Below are 16,525 nucleotides of genomic sequence, written 5' to 3'. Positions count from 1 at the left end.
TTAGTTTTTAGATTTAGATTTATGAAATTCTTGTATATAAAATGCTAATTATAAATGATGCAGTATTTTCAAACCGAAATCCGTTGTTCACTTCATGCACATTCATATAAACAAAAATTATGCATCTAAATAAAATTACAAAAAAAATCCATATTCCAAAAAAAAAATAGATTCTAGTAATAAAAATGCTTATTTTAATTTATTTTTTGAAAAAACGTAATTTTCAAATAAAAAACACCAAAATAATGATATCAACAAAAATAATTTTCAAAGCAGTAAAAATTACACGTAGAATCTGAATAAACACTATTACCTGACGTTTTTTTCCATAAAAAGTGGCAACTACAAACAAGGATGAAGGAAGAACAGATTGATACTATTAATTAGAAGATTGATAACAACCAAAACACTGACTAAGTAATTGAGAGAAAATTAGGATATCGATATCCTACGGTTATAAAACACTATAATTAAGGAAAATATATTGTTGATTAAAAATTATTTTAATCTATTTTCCATTTTTTAATTAATTTATTATTTGTTAGATATTGTTAAAAAAAATCTAATGTTATATATTGAAAATTAGAAAGTCTTGTTAAAACTAATACTAATATTCACTCTCAAATATAAACATTAGTGTTTAATAGCATATACAGTAACACATTAGGGTAAGTGAAAAATGATTTTCATGAATGCCGATGGAGTTGATATCTTGTTGATTACTCTAGGTTTTCTTGGGGCGGTTGGCAATGGTGCTTGCTTTTCGATTGCGCTAATAGTTACCACCAAACTCATGAATATTATTGGTGGTGCAGACACTTCAAATTCCCTTAACTTTATGCACAATATTAACGAGGTAAGTAAACAATAAGACTTGAACGCACACCTATCGTTATGGGAGTGATTAATCATTAGAGTTTTGGTTATTTGCAGAATGTTAGGTTGTTGATTTACATTGCTGGTGCAAAATGGATCACGTGTTTCTTAGGTTTGTTTAATCAGCTCTTTTCAATATAAATAAATTCGATGTTGATTACTTTAATTTGTACGTTCTTTCGTAAGGATTTTATTTTTTTAATTTGTTTATATTATGAATTTATGATTATTAGTATTTTGTTAGAGGGTTTTTGTTGGACAAGAACAGCAAAGAGAAAAGTTTCAAGGCTAAGGATTAGATACTTGAAAGCAGTTTTAAGACAAGATGTTGGCTTCAAGGCCAGTGTTTCTGATGACTGTCTAGTAATTCAAGATTGGATTGGTGAAAAGGTAAGCACTTTTTTACTTTTAACTATTATTTCGGATCCAGATGTCATGTGTCTTCATTTAATTTGCACTTTGACATATCATCGGCGATTGTGTATTAGAATCATCTCTTATGCATCTCATGAAGATTCGATAATTTCTATAAATATAAGAAATTCATATTTGCTAATTTTTCATACTGATAAGATTCAACTGAACCCCTTGCGTCCACCCCCAAATTCTCATATTAATATGTGACTATGTTTTATAATATTGGAAATAGGTTCCATTTTTCTTGAGGGACATGTCAAATTTTATTGGAGCATACGTGGTAGGATTCTTGATGATTTGGAGGCTGGTATTAGTAATATTTTCAATATTTTTTTTGTTGATGATTCCAAGTATCATTTATGGAAGGGCTCTTAAGAGAATATCAAGAAAAGTGAGGGATGAATCTAATAAAGCTGGAAACATTTTGGAACAATGGATTTCTTCAATTAGAACAGTGTATTCTTTTGTTGGAGAAAGAAAAAGTATAGAAGATTATTGTGTCGCACTTGAAGGATGTGTTGAATTGGGAGTAAAGCAAAGTTTAGTTAAAGGATTGTTCTTTGGAAGTTGTGGCTTTGTCACTGCCTTTGCAATTACAGCTCTCCTGTCTTATTATGGTAGCATATTGGTTATGTACAATGGAGTTCATGGTGGCAATGTCTATATGGTCACCCTTGCAATTTTTTGGGGTGGAAAGTAATTATCTCTACCCTTTCTTTTTTATATTTTATCAATATTATTGCATAACATGTGAAAGCATATTAGTTATTACACCTTTTATTATAATTAGAATTTGTTGCTAAATAGCTCCTAGATAATTGAATTTTTGTATCGTCCATCACTAAATGAGATTAGCATGTGATATTTGTTGTTTAACTAGGAAAGTTTGTCCTTTGTTAATTTTTTATTTTCTTGTAGTGATTTTTACTGAAATTTCTGTATACTCTCTTCATTCAAATTTATTTGAGTAGTTAACCTGACACAGAATTAAAGAAAGAAAAAAGGACTCTTGAAACTTTGTTTCCCGTTAAAAACAAACCACCATATATTTTGAGATAGAAAGAATAGTCTACTTGTATGACATATATTGTACTTTATTAAAATGGAAAGGAACCACCATTTTATATGTATGCCCTCTAATTTTGAGTGTGCACAAGTAGACATTTAAATTTATATAAAGTTGAACAAATAACATACACGTCCTACGTGGTATCCTACATGACAATTTGCGTCCTACGTGGTGTCGTATGTGTATTATGCTACATAAAACTCATGCGTCTATTTGTTCAACTTTTATATAAGTTTAAGTGTTTACTTGTGCACATTCAAAATTGAAGGACATAAATATGAAATGAGGTCAAGTTAAATGACACATTTATATATTATACCAGTAAAAATCATTACATGATCTATGCATATAACCTAAATCCACTATTTTAATTAATTTATACATTTAAACATTGGATATGTATAAATAAATATTTAAATTTGTATAAAGTTGAATAAGTAAACACACACATTTTACATGGCGTCCTGCATATCAATTCGTGTGAGATGCTACATAAGATGCCACATGGAACATGTGTGTTTATTTCTTCAACTTTATAAGTTTAAGTTTCTAGTTTTGCATTGGAGGGTAGAGGTGTCAATCAAGGCCAAGTTAAATGACATGTTTTATGTAACTTGGCCTCTATTTAAATTTATATCCTCCAACTTTGAGTGTGCACACGTAAGCACTTAACCTTATATAAGGTTGGACAAGCAAGTAGACACACGCATCCTACATGTTGTCCTATGCGTATCATGCCACGTAAGACTCATGTGTTTACTTGTTCAGCTTTATACAAGTTAAAGTGATTACTTATGCACACCACACGAAGTTGGAGGACATAAATGTGAAATGATGTCAAGTTAAAAAAAAAAAAACACATTTATATATTATGCCTTTTATGTGTTACACCTACATGGCATCTTACATGTTTTTTTTGTCCCTCCAAACAGAAGATTGGGTTCTGGTTTGTTAAACATAAAGGATTTTGCAGAAGCAGTAGCAGCTAATAAACGTGTAATGGAAGTAATGAAAACGGTGCCCAAGATTGATTCAGAAAACATGGAAGGCCAAGCATTGGATAACATGACAGGGGAAATAGAATTCAAACGCGTTAAATTCACGTACCCATCAGGGCCCGAAAGCATAGGACTAAAAGATTTTAGCCTAAAAATTTCGAGAGGGAAAACAGTGGCGTTAGTAGGAGGAAGTGGATCCGCTGTAATAGCACTGCTGCAGAGATTTTATAATCCGATGGCTGGAGAGATTCTTCTCGATGGAGTCGTCATTAATAAGCTGCAGCCTAAGTGGCTGAGGTATCAGATGAGTCTGGTGAGCAATGAGCCTGCACTTTTTGCAACCACAATTAAAGAAAATATACTTTTTGGCAAGGAGGATGCATCTATGGAACAAGTTATTGAGGCAGCAAAGGCTTCCAATGCTCATGACTTCATATGTAAATTGCCTCAGGGTTATTACACCAAGGTATGAGTAAAATGTCTTATATATATATTCTCAAAGTATTTAGACACATGGGGTGTGTTTGGTAGGAAAATGTTTTTCATGGAAAATATTTTTCAGGTAACGTGCCCCTTAACTTGGGTTCAACTGTCATCTATGCCCTATAACTTTTGATGTACATAAGTATACACTTAAACTTGTAAAAAGTTGAACAAATAGACATATGCATCCTCCATGACGTCATAGTAATTAGTTCAAGTGTATCTCATACGAAATGCCACGTAGGACGTCATATAGGATGTGTGTGCCCACTTGTTCAACTTTATACAAGTTTAAGTCTCTACTTGTGTGCGCACCCAAAGTTGGAAGGCATAGATGTCAACTGAATAAATTTAAATGAGACATTTATGTAAATACTGTTGAATATGTAGCAATTTATATGCACTAAATTATTACAGTACTTAATTAGTTATATGCACTATTGGTGTAAAACAAAAATATTTATACGATCAGGTCACTTTCGAAAAAATAATAGTTTGGAAGAACATACATGCAGGTGGGGGAGAAAGGTATACAAATGTCTGAGGGACAGAAACAGAGAATAGCCATAGCAAGAGCTATTATCAAGTCACCAAGAATACTCCTCCTAGATGAGGCAACCAGTGCACTTGACACTGCATCAGAAATAGTGGTGCAAGAAGCTCTAGACAATGCCTCCATTGGCCGCACCACAATCATCGTAGCACACCGCCTTTCCACTACCCGTAACGCTGACCTTATAGCCTTTGTCCAAAATGGACAGGTCAAGGAAATTGGCTCACACAATGAGCTAATTAAAAATCAAGGACTATACGCTTCCTTAGTCCGTCTACAACAAACTGAAAAACCTACTGGAGCGACTATTGCCTCTTCACAACAATCTTCTTCAATTGCAAATCAAGATGATACAAAACATGTAAGTATCACAAGCCTCTTGACAGAAGCAAAATCAACCGAGAAAAATGCAACAGTTCCGAGTACTTCAGGGCAAGGATCATTTAAAAGGCTTTTGGCTATGAATTTACCGGAATGGAAGCAAGCAACTTTAGGATGTATTGGAGCAATCTTAGTTGGTGGAGTTCTACCAGTATATGCTTTTCTGATGGGGGCAATGATATCAGTGTCTTACTCGCCTAGTCATGACGAGATTAAGAAAAAGACTAAGATATATACTCTGGCTTTCCTGGGGATGGCATTTATTACCCTTGTTCTCAATGTACTTCAGCATTATAACTTCGCGGTCATGGGAGAGCGATTGACTAAAAGGGTCAGAGAGAGGATGTTATCCAAGATGCTTACTTTCGAAGTTGGATGGTATGACAAGGAACAGAATTCCACTGCTGCAATATGCTCTAGACTTACCGATGATGCCAGTGTGGTACGATGTCTACTCTTTCATATTCATTTTATATGACGGTCTTTGACTAATCATATACTGTTTCAGAATGATACACATTTAGCTCGAACTTGTGGTCTTAGACTTTCATGACATTTCTGTGACTCTAAGATCATTTCATTGACTACAGATGAAAAAAGAAAGGGAAAAGAGTCTGAATATACTCCTCAACTTTGCGATTTAGAACTGATATATTCCTCGTTCTAAAAGTGGCTCACATATACCCTTACTGTAATACAAATGGGTATATGTGAGCCACTTGTATAACGATGGGTGTATCATCTCTAAATGACAAAGTTGAGGGTTATATCAGGCCCATTTTCAGAACAAAAATTGAAGTTGATAGAGTAACCAACTATATAAAGTCTCGTTCTTTTTTATCAGACTTAAAAGGAAATGATGTCATATAGCGTGAAATAACTAATGACAACATGTTCTGTTTTTATAATTGCGCAGGTGAGGTCTTTGGTTGGGGACAGGATGTCATTATTCATTCAAACAATTGCAGGGATGACCATAGCTTGCGCGGTTGGCCTAGTTATCGCGTGGAGAATGGGATTGGTTATGATCGCGGTTCAAGCTTTCATCATATTCTCCATCTATTGCAGGCGGGTTTTATTGAAAAGCATGTTGGAAAAATCCATCCAGGCTCAAGAAGAAAGCAGCAAGTTAGCAGCTGAAGCAGTTACTAATCTACGAACTGTAACAGCCTTCAACTCCCAAAGTCGAATTCTTCAAATGCTAAAAGAAGCCCAAGAAGGCCCTCTACGCGAAAATATACAACAGTCATGGTTGTCGGGAATCATACTTGGCACTACAATCAGTCTCCAGTTATGTACATGGGCTCTCTTTTTCTGGTTTGGTGGATATTTCATGGTAGAAGGCTATATTGGAGCTCAAGCCCTGTTCCAAATCTTGGTGCTTTTAATTAGCAATTGGCGTGTCATTGCGGATTTAGGAACAATGTCTAAGGATCTCGACAGAGGTACGGATGCTGTTGGATCAGTCTTCACAACATTGGATCGATTTTCCTTAATCGAGCCAGAGGATTCAGATGGTTACAAGCCAAAGAAAATAACAGGCCATATCGAGATGTATGAGGTGGATTTCGCGTACCCTGCCAGGCCTAATGTGATCATCTTCAAGGGGTTCTCGATAACAATCGATGCAGGAAAATCAACAGCATTTGTAGGACAAAGTGGTTCGGGGAAGTCCACGATAATTGGTCTAATAGAAAGATTCTACGATCCTTTAAGTGGTGTAATAAAAATAGACGGGCGTGACATAAGATCATACCACTTGAAGTCATTGAGGAACCAGATAGCACTTGTAAGCCAAGAACCAACATTATTTTCCGGAACCATAAGGGAAAATATAGCGTATGGAGTGCTAGCATCAGAAGAAGTGGATGAATCGGAGATAATTGAAGCCGCAAAGGCAGCAAATGTCCATAGTTTCATCTCAGCATTAAAAGACGGATATGACACATGGTGTGGGGACAAGGGACTGCAGTTATCAAGAGGCCAAAAACAGAGAATCGCGATAGCTCGTGCACTATTAAAAAATCCAGGGGTGGTATTATTAGACAAGGCAACGAGTGCCCTGGACAGTCAATCGGAGAAATTAGTGCAAGAGGCACTTGAACGAGTGATGGTTGGGCGGACAAGCGTGGTTGTGACACATAGGTTAAGTACTATACAAAATTGTGATACAATTGTTGTGTTAGACAAAGGCAAAGTTGTGGAGAAGGGGACTCACTCTTCTTTGTTAGCTAAAAGGCCTTGTGGAGTTTACTACTCTCTGGTTAGTTCAGCAAATCATCATCCTTAATTACACTACTAGAAACAAAGTTTTTTCCACCGTGAATTAGTGAGAAATTTGTGCTTCAGAACATAATTTTTTCACTCATTTTCCATTGAATAAGCTCACTATGAAAATGCATGGTAGGTAATGGATTCTTACTGAAATTGTGGGGAACTTTCTAATTTTTTTGTATGAAAATATTACTAGTTTTTTCTCATTGATTCAATCAAAATATCTGTTGAAATAAGCCACCGAACGTTTTCTCCGTGTGAAAACAGTGAATTTCTAGTAGTATTAGTTCTTCACTATATATGACTAAAACTTGATTATGAGTTCTACCATCATGGATCTATCTTCAATTTCACCACTCCATATAGGTCGATATTTCCAAATAATGTCAAAATTCTGCTGCCCCTTTTGCATTCTTTCAATAAAAGATTGTGGACACAATATGCATGACTACAAATTGGAACATAACTGCATAGTATGTCCCTATGTTGCTCAAACTCTTCAAAAATGACGTGATGAGTGTGTGTTGGTCCTCCAAAAACAGTGCATTTTGTGAGGATCATCAACGCAATACCTTATGGACTTAAAATTACTACCTATTCTTTGAGAAATGTTGTCTACTAAACATACATTTGCACAAACATAAAAAGATTAATTTGACAATTGTAATTTCAGGAAAATTGACCTCAACGACTCGGTACTCAAATATAATTTGTATAATTGTTTAGAGTTTAGATGTTTGTGTTTGTATAAATTCATTATTTCGAGTTTTATCATATTTGTATAATTCTAGAATTTGTATTACTCCGAAAAACAGATCCAATTTTATATCTACAGTTGTACCCATAGTTGTATAAATCTGTCATTGTATATAGTTATTCTAGTAGTATATTTCTATACTTTACTTATACAAAATAGATAAGTACAAAAGTCTACCAACATATATAATTATATTTATACAAATACAGACGAAAATAACTCAATTATACAGCTACACGTGAATTATACAAACGTATCCGTGAATAATGCAACGAGGTGTGAATTATACAAACGAGTAAGCTATAGCTACAACACGTAAATATGCAAATTATAGTTAAGGAGCCTAATTAAGTTTATTATAATGGTTATTTGAGAAATTTCCCCTAAAATAGGGATAAGACACAACTACCCCCTAGATTATGACCGAATTATCAGAGACACACCTTAACTAAACTAAGGTCCTATTACCCCCCTTGAACTTATTTTTTTTGTTATTTTGTACACCGTTTGTCTTACGTGGCACACTCTGTGACTCCACGCAATTGAGGCGCGTGTGAGATATTTGGATGTCACGTAAGTCAAAAAGGTGCATAAATTTTTTTTAAAAAAAAAAAGGGTTAGGGATAATAGGATCTTAGTTTAGTTAAGGTGTGTCTTTGGGATTTCAGTCATAGTCTAGGGGGTACTCGTACCTTTTCCCCCTAAAATATATACATGTAAGCATGCTATATACCCCTATATATATATAGTTTTCAGAGCTTGAGGTTCTGGTGCCCTATTTCTTGTATCATTTTTTAAAAATTTAAATATTTTTGAGAAAATTTCAAGCATAATATTTGTAATCCAATTTGTTCGAAGTTCTGAATAACCATAGAGACCACAACAATACACTACATAGGTTGAAAATTAAACTTTTACAAAGATCATAAACCAAAACAAAATATGTAAAACTTTATACAAGCATGAATTTATTTAAACTGCATCAAGATACACTTCACTTGGACACAATTGAACAGTGAGACAAAACCAACATCATTTTTCCTCTAAACACATTTGGCTATGAACTCATTCAGCATTATATATTAAATTTAATTCGTTGTAAGAAGTCATAAACTTCAAAGGTAGGATCCGTCTCTATGACTAGAGTGATGAGAAAATGGGGACACCTGGTAAGGTAGTTCCAGCATCAACGATGAAGACATTTCCCGAAATATATTCTGAAGAATCGTGGATTAAATACCTCACCACTGATGTTAAAGCCGGATTAATCGTTCCCGATGTTCTTAGAGGAATAGTTCTCCTAGTAACATTATTGAACCATTTATTTTGCATAAGCCCCTCTGTTATCTCTGATTTGAAATATCCTGGTGCTATTGAGTTCACTCTGATCTTGTCTACTCCCAATTCCATCGCCATATTCTGCCATTCATTAAATATATTTGAATACTTAATGCAAATATAATTTTTCTTACCTATAACACTTTTTATGTAAGTTTGAATGCATAGTCAAAAAAAAAAAATCAAATAAGATGGAGAGAGTAATGACTATCTAGTCACTTAAAATTTTGAATCCTTCTCTATAAGTACGTACCTTAGTAACCATGTCAAGAGCCATCTTTGAAGAAGCGTAACCAAATGTCCCTATGTATACTACCCTATTTAAACCAGCCATGGAAGATATATTAATAACAGACCCTCCGCCCTGTTTAGCATCGCGCATACGTCTACATACATATTTGGACACCAACCATGCCCCTTTTAGGTTCGTGTTAAACATATTGTCCCACTCCTCCTCTGACAATTCCAATGAAGAGTGCTTACCTATATACAATAATAATCAAATTAAGCAACTAATTTTACATACTCAAAAATTAAAATTTCTTGAACGTACCACAACATGTAACAATGTATACTCAACTAGATAATAATAATAATAATAATAACCTGTAACTCCGGCATTGTTAACCAAGACATCGATACGTCCAAAGGTGTCCCAAGCTATTTGTACCGCGGACTCAATAGTAGCACCATCAGCGGTAACATCAAGTTGGACCACGATTGCCCGTTGGAGTCCCTCTGAATTACTATTAATTTGGTCACATAGAGATTTCAGTCTCTCAACACGACGAGCAGCAGCAATGATTTTGCAACCGGCTTTGGCCAAGTCGAGACAGAACTCTAACCCGATTCCTGACGATGCACCGGTCACCATCACTACTTTTCCGCTAAGGTCTTTCCATGGCTCCATTTTTAATATACTTTGGTGTATATGCAACCAATAATGTAATAATGCACAGGTCGTGACATCGGGTACTTATAACGTAATTTTGAGGTTTAAATACTCAAGAAAATAGCTAGTGGGATATATTTTTATTGGACACACACCTCATGGATATATAATAAATAGAAAATAAAATGTCAATATTATTGTATCAACATTTGAATATAATAAATTCAATATTTTAGAAAATTAAATGACTTTATATAAGTTAATAATAATGGCTAATTAATAACTAAATGATAAGTTATCTCTTCATTTTTCAATTTAAACAAGTAAAAATGAATATCTATTTTTAATACCGTGAACAAATAAAAATAAAGGGATGAAATACTTAAAAACACCCTTTACTTGATTAATTGAACCAAAACACACTTTCGATCTTGTAATATTAGTGAAATACACTTAAAATTCTCGTCAAGTTTAGAAGTTTTTCCAATTCTTTGTTACAGAAAATGATTTTTTAAAACTTTGTAGGCAATAATGGCTAAGAAGAGGATAATATATTAGAGGGGGACTAATAATTCAAGCAATTTATTAAATAAAGAAAAACAGGTCATCATCACGTTTGCTTATATATAAGTTAAATAAAAATTATACTTAATGTTTGCTTGTTGGTTGACTACACGGTAGGATATATTTAATAATTGGTATTGGCCTTTTGATATAGTCAGAGCCTTTAGATCCAAGAACTAATTAAGTTTTGTTTGATTATAATTCTTGCCAAAATAGGTGGAGTAATGTTCATGTTGAACTGTACTTTAATAGGATTTCTAAAAATGAAAAATGAGTTGAAAAGTAGTTTATAAGTTGTTTATCAAATTTCAAATATAATTTGAAGTTGAATTTTAGATTTTCATAACTAAACATAGATTCTTAAATAAAGTGAAAAAAATCTACAAAGATATGGAGAGAGAAAGAGTTTTACAAAGTAATATTATAAACACTTAACTTTTACAATTCAACACTTTACTTTGGACAGAACAATTTCTTGTGAAATGTATTTGTCACGTGAATCTGATTATTTTTTTTAAACTATTAATATAATATTATGTGAAGTAGCATAATTGCCCTTGCCAGAAAAAACAAATCTGTTTGTATTGATTATCACCGTTAGTTGAAGGACTAAAATAATTGATTATAATTAATTAAACGTTAAACTTGGGAAGTAAGATATCACAGGAATTAAAACCAAAATAAGGCAATAACACAGGGACTAAAATAATTATTTTCCCTATAATATATGTACCATCGAAATTATTTTGATATATGGCTCTTTTTACTAGGCTTGTCTTGAAATCATTTTTGTGATGTAACTAAATTTTAAACACGAAAAAGTTTGTCCAATATTATTTTTGCTTGTGCTGCATATTACGAAGCATGGAAGAGAGCATAGTTGGGATGGTAAAGTGACTGACGAGTTTGTTCCAAGGCACCTACAGATGCGACTGGCGAAACAAAATCATAAAATAGTGTCAACAACTATCCAATAAAGCCAAGAAATGAAGAACTATCAAGTATTATTGGACAGATTTGAAAAAGAAGACAAGAGAAACATACTTCAAGTTTCTTTAGATAGTCAATCTATCTCTTTTAGTTCATACATTTGTAAAAGGAAGTTTGAGGTTGATAACTCAACTTTCTCCTTGGCTTTTATGATTTTTTATTACTTAAGAATCCTCACTTGTAATATCATCATAGAATGTATTATAAACTTTATGATGATCATAGAATATCTAGTTCTCTCTAACTTGTATTTTCTTCATGATTGTTAATTAGTAGAGGATAGGTATCTCATTAGAATTGATAAGGTAAGGCCTAGCCTCCCTTACTTGTACTTAGTCCTATTGAGATTTTTTTTTTCTGTTTATTATTAATAAAAAAAAGCCACTAGACCACTGTCTAGTGGTATAAATTTGCTAAAAAAAAAAAAAGGAAGACGGAATGACCTAAGGAAAGTTCTCCATCTTTTGTACGTATTTTCAATCTATTTTAGAAAATATCCAAAATAGACTTGTTGCCAAAAAAATATTTGACTAATAGATAATATTTATTCTTTCTTTGTAAAATCAATTGCTTGATAAGTGAAAATTATTGGATTTTGAACTGATTGCCCTTTCAATTTTTCGTTCTTCCATTTGTATCTCCTAAAAAAATTAACCCTTCTTTTTAATTTTTGTTCCTAAAACAAATTCAATTTTTGTTTTGGATTTTGAAGTAATTGCAAATTTTATGTGACATGAACTGCAACATCAACGCGATTGAGAGTTACTTTACGTTAAAGTAGTTTAAAAAGTTGAGTTTCATCAAATTTGAGTGCTCATTAGATAAAATCATAAGTAGAAAAGTTCAAGTTATAATTCGAGCCAAATACTCCCAAATCATTCCGCATATTAGAAATACTTTGCAATACTACAATAACTTCTCAGTAGGCTTATCGCATCAAAGGCAAAATAAAACCTTATTGACAAATGACATGAATCTCCAACGTACATAGTAGACAAACCATTATATATCTGTTTTATGAACTAAATTCGTATTTTATATTAACTTGAGATCGTTATAAGAATCGATGAACTTTAAATGCAGAATCCATCTTTATGATTAGAGTGATGAGAAAATGGGGACACCTGGTAAGGAAGTTCCAGCATCAACGATGAAGACATTGCCCGAAACATATTTCGAAGAATCATGGATTAAGTACCTCACCATTGATGTTAAAGCCGGATCTATCGTTCCCAATGTTCTTAGAGGAACGGTTCTCCTAGTATAATTATCGAACCATTTCTTTTGCATAAGGCTCCCTGTTATCTCTGATTTGAAATATCCCGGGGCTATTGAATTCACTCTGATCTTGTCTACTCCCAATTCGACCGCCATAATCTGTCATTCATTAATATATATTGAGATAAGTGTCAAAAACACATTTAAACTATTCTTTTTTTTAGTTTCATATTTAAACTATTGAGAGTGTGGGTTTCATACCTAAACTATCACTTTCTAGTTTGAGAAACACACATATATGGTGTGTGTAATCATTCTCTCTTTTATTTGAAAAACCTTGACACACGACATTCCACATATATAAAATATTCCACCTTGATAAAAATTAAATAATAAACTATTAATATTAATTAAAAATTAAAGTATTACTATCGAAAAAAATATTTAAAAATAAAACCACCGACTCATTCAGGGGCCCCCAAAAAAATCCCTCCACTCATAATTTTTATTTGTTTTACATTTTTCTCATTTTGTGTTAGATATGTACGAACATATATTTTTAGAAAAACAATTTCTACTAGTGCACCGAATATAACATAAAAAAATAAAAAAAGTCTTGCTCGGCAAGAAAAAAATATTTCTGATATATATATATCTAACACAAAATGAGAAAAAATGGAAGCGGAGGGTTAGGTGAGGTGGGTAGAATTATTTTTAAAAAAAGATAAAATAATATCTAAATTAGTATTTGAGGAGGTACGGAAAATGAAATAGGAAAAATTAAATACTTTTATAAAAGAAATTTTGAATTCTTTTTTGCAAGTAGGTACCTTAGTGAGCATGTCAAGAGCCATTTTTGAAGTTGCGTAAGCAAGACTCCCTGTGAATACTCCCCGATTCAAACCAGCCAGTGAAGAGATATTAATAACAGACCCTCCGCCCTGTTTAGCATCGCGCATACGTCTACATACATATTTAGACACCAACCATGCCCCTTTTAGGTTCGTGTTAAAGACATTGTCCCACTCCTTCTCTGGCAATTCTAGTGAAGAGTGCACATTACCTATACACATTACATACTCAAAAATTAAAATTTCTTATCGTATACCGCAAATGTATACTCAATTATAGATTACCTGTAATGCCGGCATTGTTAACCAAGGCATCAATATGTCCAAAGGCATCCCAAGCTATTTGTACAGCGGACTCAATTGTAGCACCGTCAGATGTAACATCAAGTTGGATCGCGATTGCACGTGGAGGTCCCTTTGAATTACTATTAATTTGGTTGCATAGAGATTTTAGTCTGTCAACACGACGAGCAGCAGCAATGATGTTGCAACCGGCTTTGGCCAAGTCGAGACAGAACTCTAACCCGATTCCTGACGATGCACCGGTCACCATCACTACTTTTCCGCTAAGGTCCTTCCACGGCTCCATTTTTATTAATATACTTTGGTGTATATGCAGCCAATAATGTAATAATTGTTTGGATATTTATAAGAGTTATCATATTATAATTAATCTCAACAAATCACATATGAGAGAACAACAATTGGTTGGGTCCCCCTTGTAAACATCACGGGAAATTGATGGATTAGAGATTGCCAAGTTGCATTAATTGCTACACATGGGATTTTGATACCCAATGAGATCAAAGATATACATATCACTAGATAAGGACTCTTTCCCTCTTTCTTACTCTCTATACAAACAATGGCGGAGCCAAAAATTTCACAAAGGATGTCCAGAAATAGCACAACAAAAACTCTTTTCAAAAAGTAAAAGTAATGAGATTCGAACACACGAGCACTTCCTCATTCTAAGGAGGTAAAACCACTGAGCTATAACAATTAACCGCCTGTTATGTTAAGAGTGTCCAAAATATGTTATTTAATCATTTCGTGTACCATTTTACTTGTATATACAAATAGTAATAATGCAATTGATACCATATATATATATATATATATATATTTGACGTATTATGTGAAGCATTGTTTGAACTAGAATACAAATTGTTATAACACAATTGAAACAAAATATAAATATGGTTGATATAAAATATAAATATAGTTAATATTGAATACAGTGGCAGAACAAGAATTTTGACTAAGTGGTATCAAAATATAAAGAAGTAAAATTGCTAGAAGCCAAGAAGTGTCAATATGTGATATATATATATAGCCAGATAAAAATATTTTTGATGTGTGTGTATATATATATATATATATACACATCAAAAATATTTTTATCTGGCTACACAATATAATTTTCCGACGAAGGAGCCGACACCCCTCATCAAGTGTATGTGGCTCCGCCACTAATTCAATACATGTTTGTCATTGTAATGTTCCATTTCTTGTGAATTTGCTTTTAATTGTGAAATAACCATTTTGACCTTCCCCGTAGCTTTTTCTGCTTAGTTTGTATTTCCGAAATGGTTGATGTAGTCCCCGATGCGATCGCGTGTGCTTTTGGTGATTTGACCCCTTTTGAGTTGAGAATTCTTGATAGGGTTGACTTTGGTCAACACTTTGAGTTTTGAGCATTGGATGTGAATTCCGTCAGTTCCATCGCATCCGTAACGTCGAGTTTGAGCTAGTCCGACGGTTGCTAAGGTTTCTGAGGCCTTGGATTAAGTTTTGAGCGTTTGGGTCAAAAGTTGTATTTTAGCCTTAAGAGTCTTCCGGGAGGGTAATTTCATAATTTGACCTCTTTTCGGAAATATGATGATTCCTTTGAGTCCAGAATGCCGATTCTAATAGGGTAGCATGTTCAATTTATTTTTATCGGACTCAAGGTTCAATCGGAGACTTGAACTTAGCCTTTTATGTTTTCTGGTTGAAGAGGCCTCGTGAGTCCTCTAGCACGTTCGGGGAAGGAGGGTGCCTGGGGCACCACATTCGCAGGAGGATTTGGCCGCGTTCGCAAGTGCACTATGCTCCGCGGTTGCGGAGATGTTCCCGCGTTCACGAGCCTCAACGGTCTAGTGAGCCGCGTTCGCGACCCTTGTCCCACATTTTCAGAGCCCAAGTGTATATTCGGGAATTCATCCCATTTTTCACATTCCACCATTTTTCACTCGGTTGGGAGCTTAGGAGACGAGATTTTTAGGGGTGTCTTGAGGAGATTCATTTGGGTAAGTGTCTTTATCGATTATTTACCAATTCCTTCTTTTTTTTTATCTTTTGAAAGCTCTTAAAATCTTGAATTCACAGTGGGTTACTGGAGTTTTTTCTCCCAAAGTTGAAAAATTAGTAAAACCTTGATTTGGAACATGTTCCTTGATCGATTTAGTGGGTTTTTCAACCATGAATCTCTTTTAGTTAGTAGAACTTGATTTTCAACAAAAAAAATATATATGAGAAATCCTTTCGCTTTTGGAAGTGATTTCTGGACCATTTTACCACTAGTTTCAAACCCTATCAATATGGGTGCTATTGGACTCCTTTTTATGAACTTTTTCATTCTTGATAGTTAAGGATCGTTCTCGTTAACATATGATTGAGGATTTGCTCCTATAGAGTTGTTCGGGTGAAGTTTCGGCCTTGAGGTAGGTTTTTCTATCCCTTTTTTAGACCGAGATGAGTAATTAACATGTTCTTAGGAAGTCAACAGTTAACTGAGTGGTAGAATGTGTTTTAGAAGTTGGTAAGTGTTGATCTCGATGTTTTACATCGTATGATGCCTTACTGTGATGTTTAGCCTGTGT

At 33.8% G+C, this 16,525-nt stretch overlaps 3 protein-coding genes across 3 annotated transcripts; 1 reads left to right on the top strand and 2 right to left on the bottom strand.

Annotated features, from left to right (window-relative positions):
- Positions 1–679: 679 nt before the first annotated feature.
- On the top strand, positions 680–7,067 carry LOC102595283 (ABC transporter B family member 15-like). Its single transcript, XM_006361300.1, has 7 exons — positions 680–856; positions 934–988; positions 1,121–1,266; positions 1,526–1,989; positions 3,295–3,826; positions 4,359–5,219; positions 5,694–7,067. The coding sequence occupies exons 1-7, from the start codon at positions 680–682 to the stop codon at positions 7,065–7,067; spliced, it is 3,609 nt and encodes a 1,202-aa protein (XP_006361362.1).
- A 1,719-nt stretch (positions 7,068–8,786) lies between these two features.
- Positions 8,787–10,157, bottom strand: LOC102594949 (3-oxoacyl-[acyl-carrier-protein] reductase FabG-like). The gene is made up of 3 exons (XM_015315243.1): positions 9,753–10,157; positions 9,400–9,629; positions 8,787–9,227 (listed from the first exon to the last, which is right to left on the bottom strand). Exons 1-3 carry the CDS (start codon positions 10,054–10,056, stop codon positions 8,949–8,951), a joined length of 813 nt encoding a protein of 270 aa, XP_015170729.1. The 5' UTR covers positions 10,057–10,157; the 3' UTR covers positions 8,787–8,948.
- Positions 10,158–12,670: 2,513 nt separating this feature from the next.
- On the bottom strand, positions 12,671–14,292 carry LOC102591297 (3-oxoacyl-[acyl-carrier-protein] reductase FabG-like; the record flags this gene model as incomplete). Its single annotated transcript, XM_006361291.2, has 3 exons — positions 12,671–12,969; positions 13,641–13,873; positions 13,947–14,292. Coding segments are annotated over 3 exons (858 nt in total), but the record flags the coding sequence as incomplete, so codon positions are not given.
- Positions 14,293–16,525: the final 2,233 nt, after the last annotated feature.

The sequence above is a fragment of the Solanum tuberosum genome, unplaced genomic scaffold (genome assembly GCF_000226075.1).
Source record: "Solanum tuberosum cultivar DM 1-3 516 R44 unplaced genomic scaffold, SolTub_3.0 scf00344, whole genome shotgun sequence".
NCBI lineage: Eukaryota > Viridiplantae > Streptophyta > Magnoliopsida > Solanales > Solanaceae > Solanum > Solanum tuberosum.
This window is presented reverse-complemented; position numbering and strand designations above follow the sequence as displayed.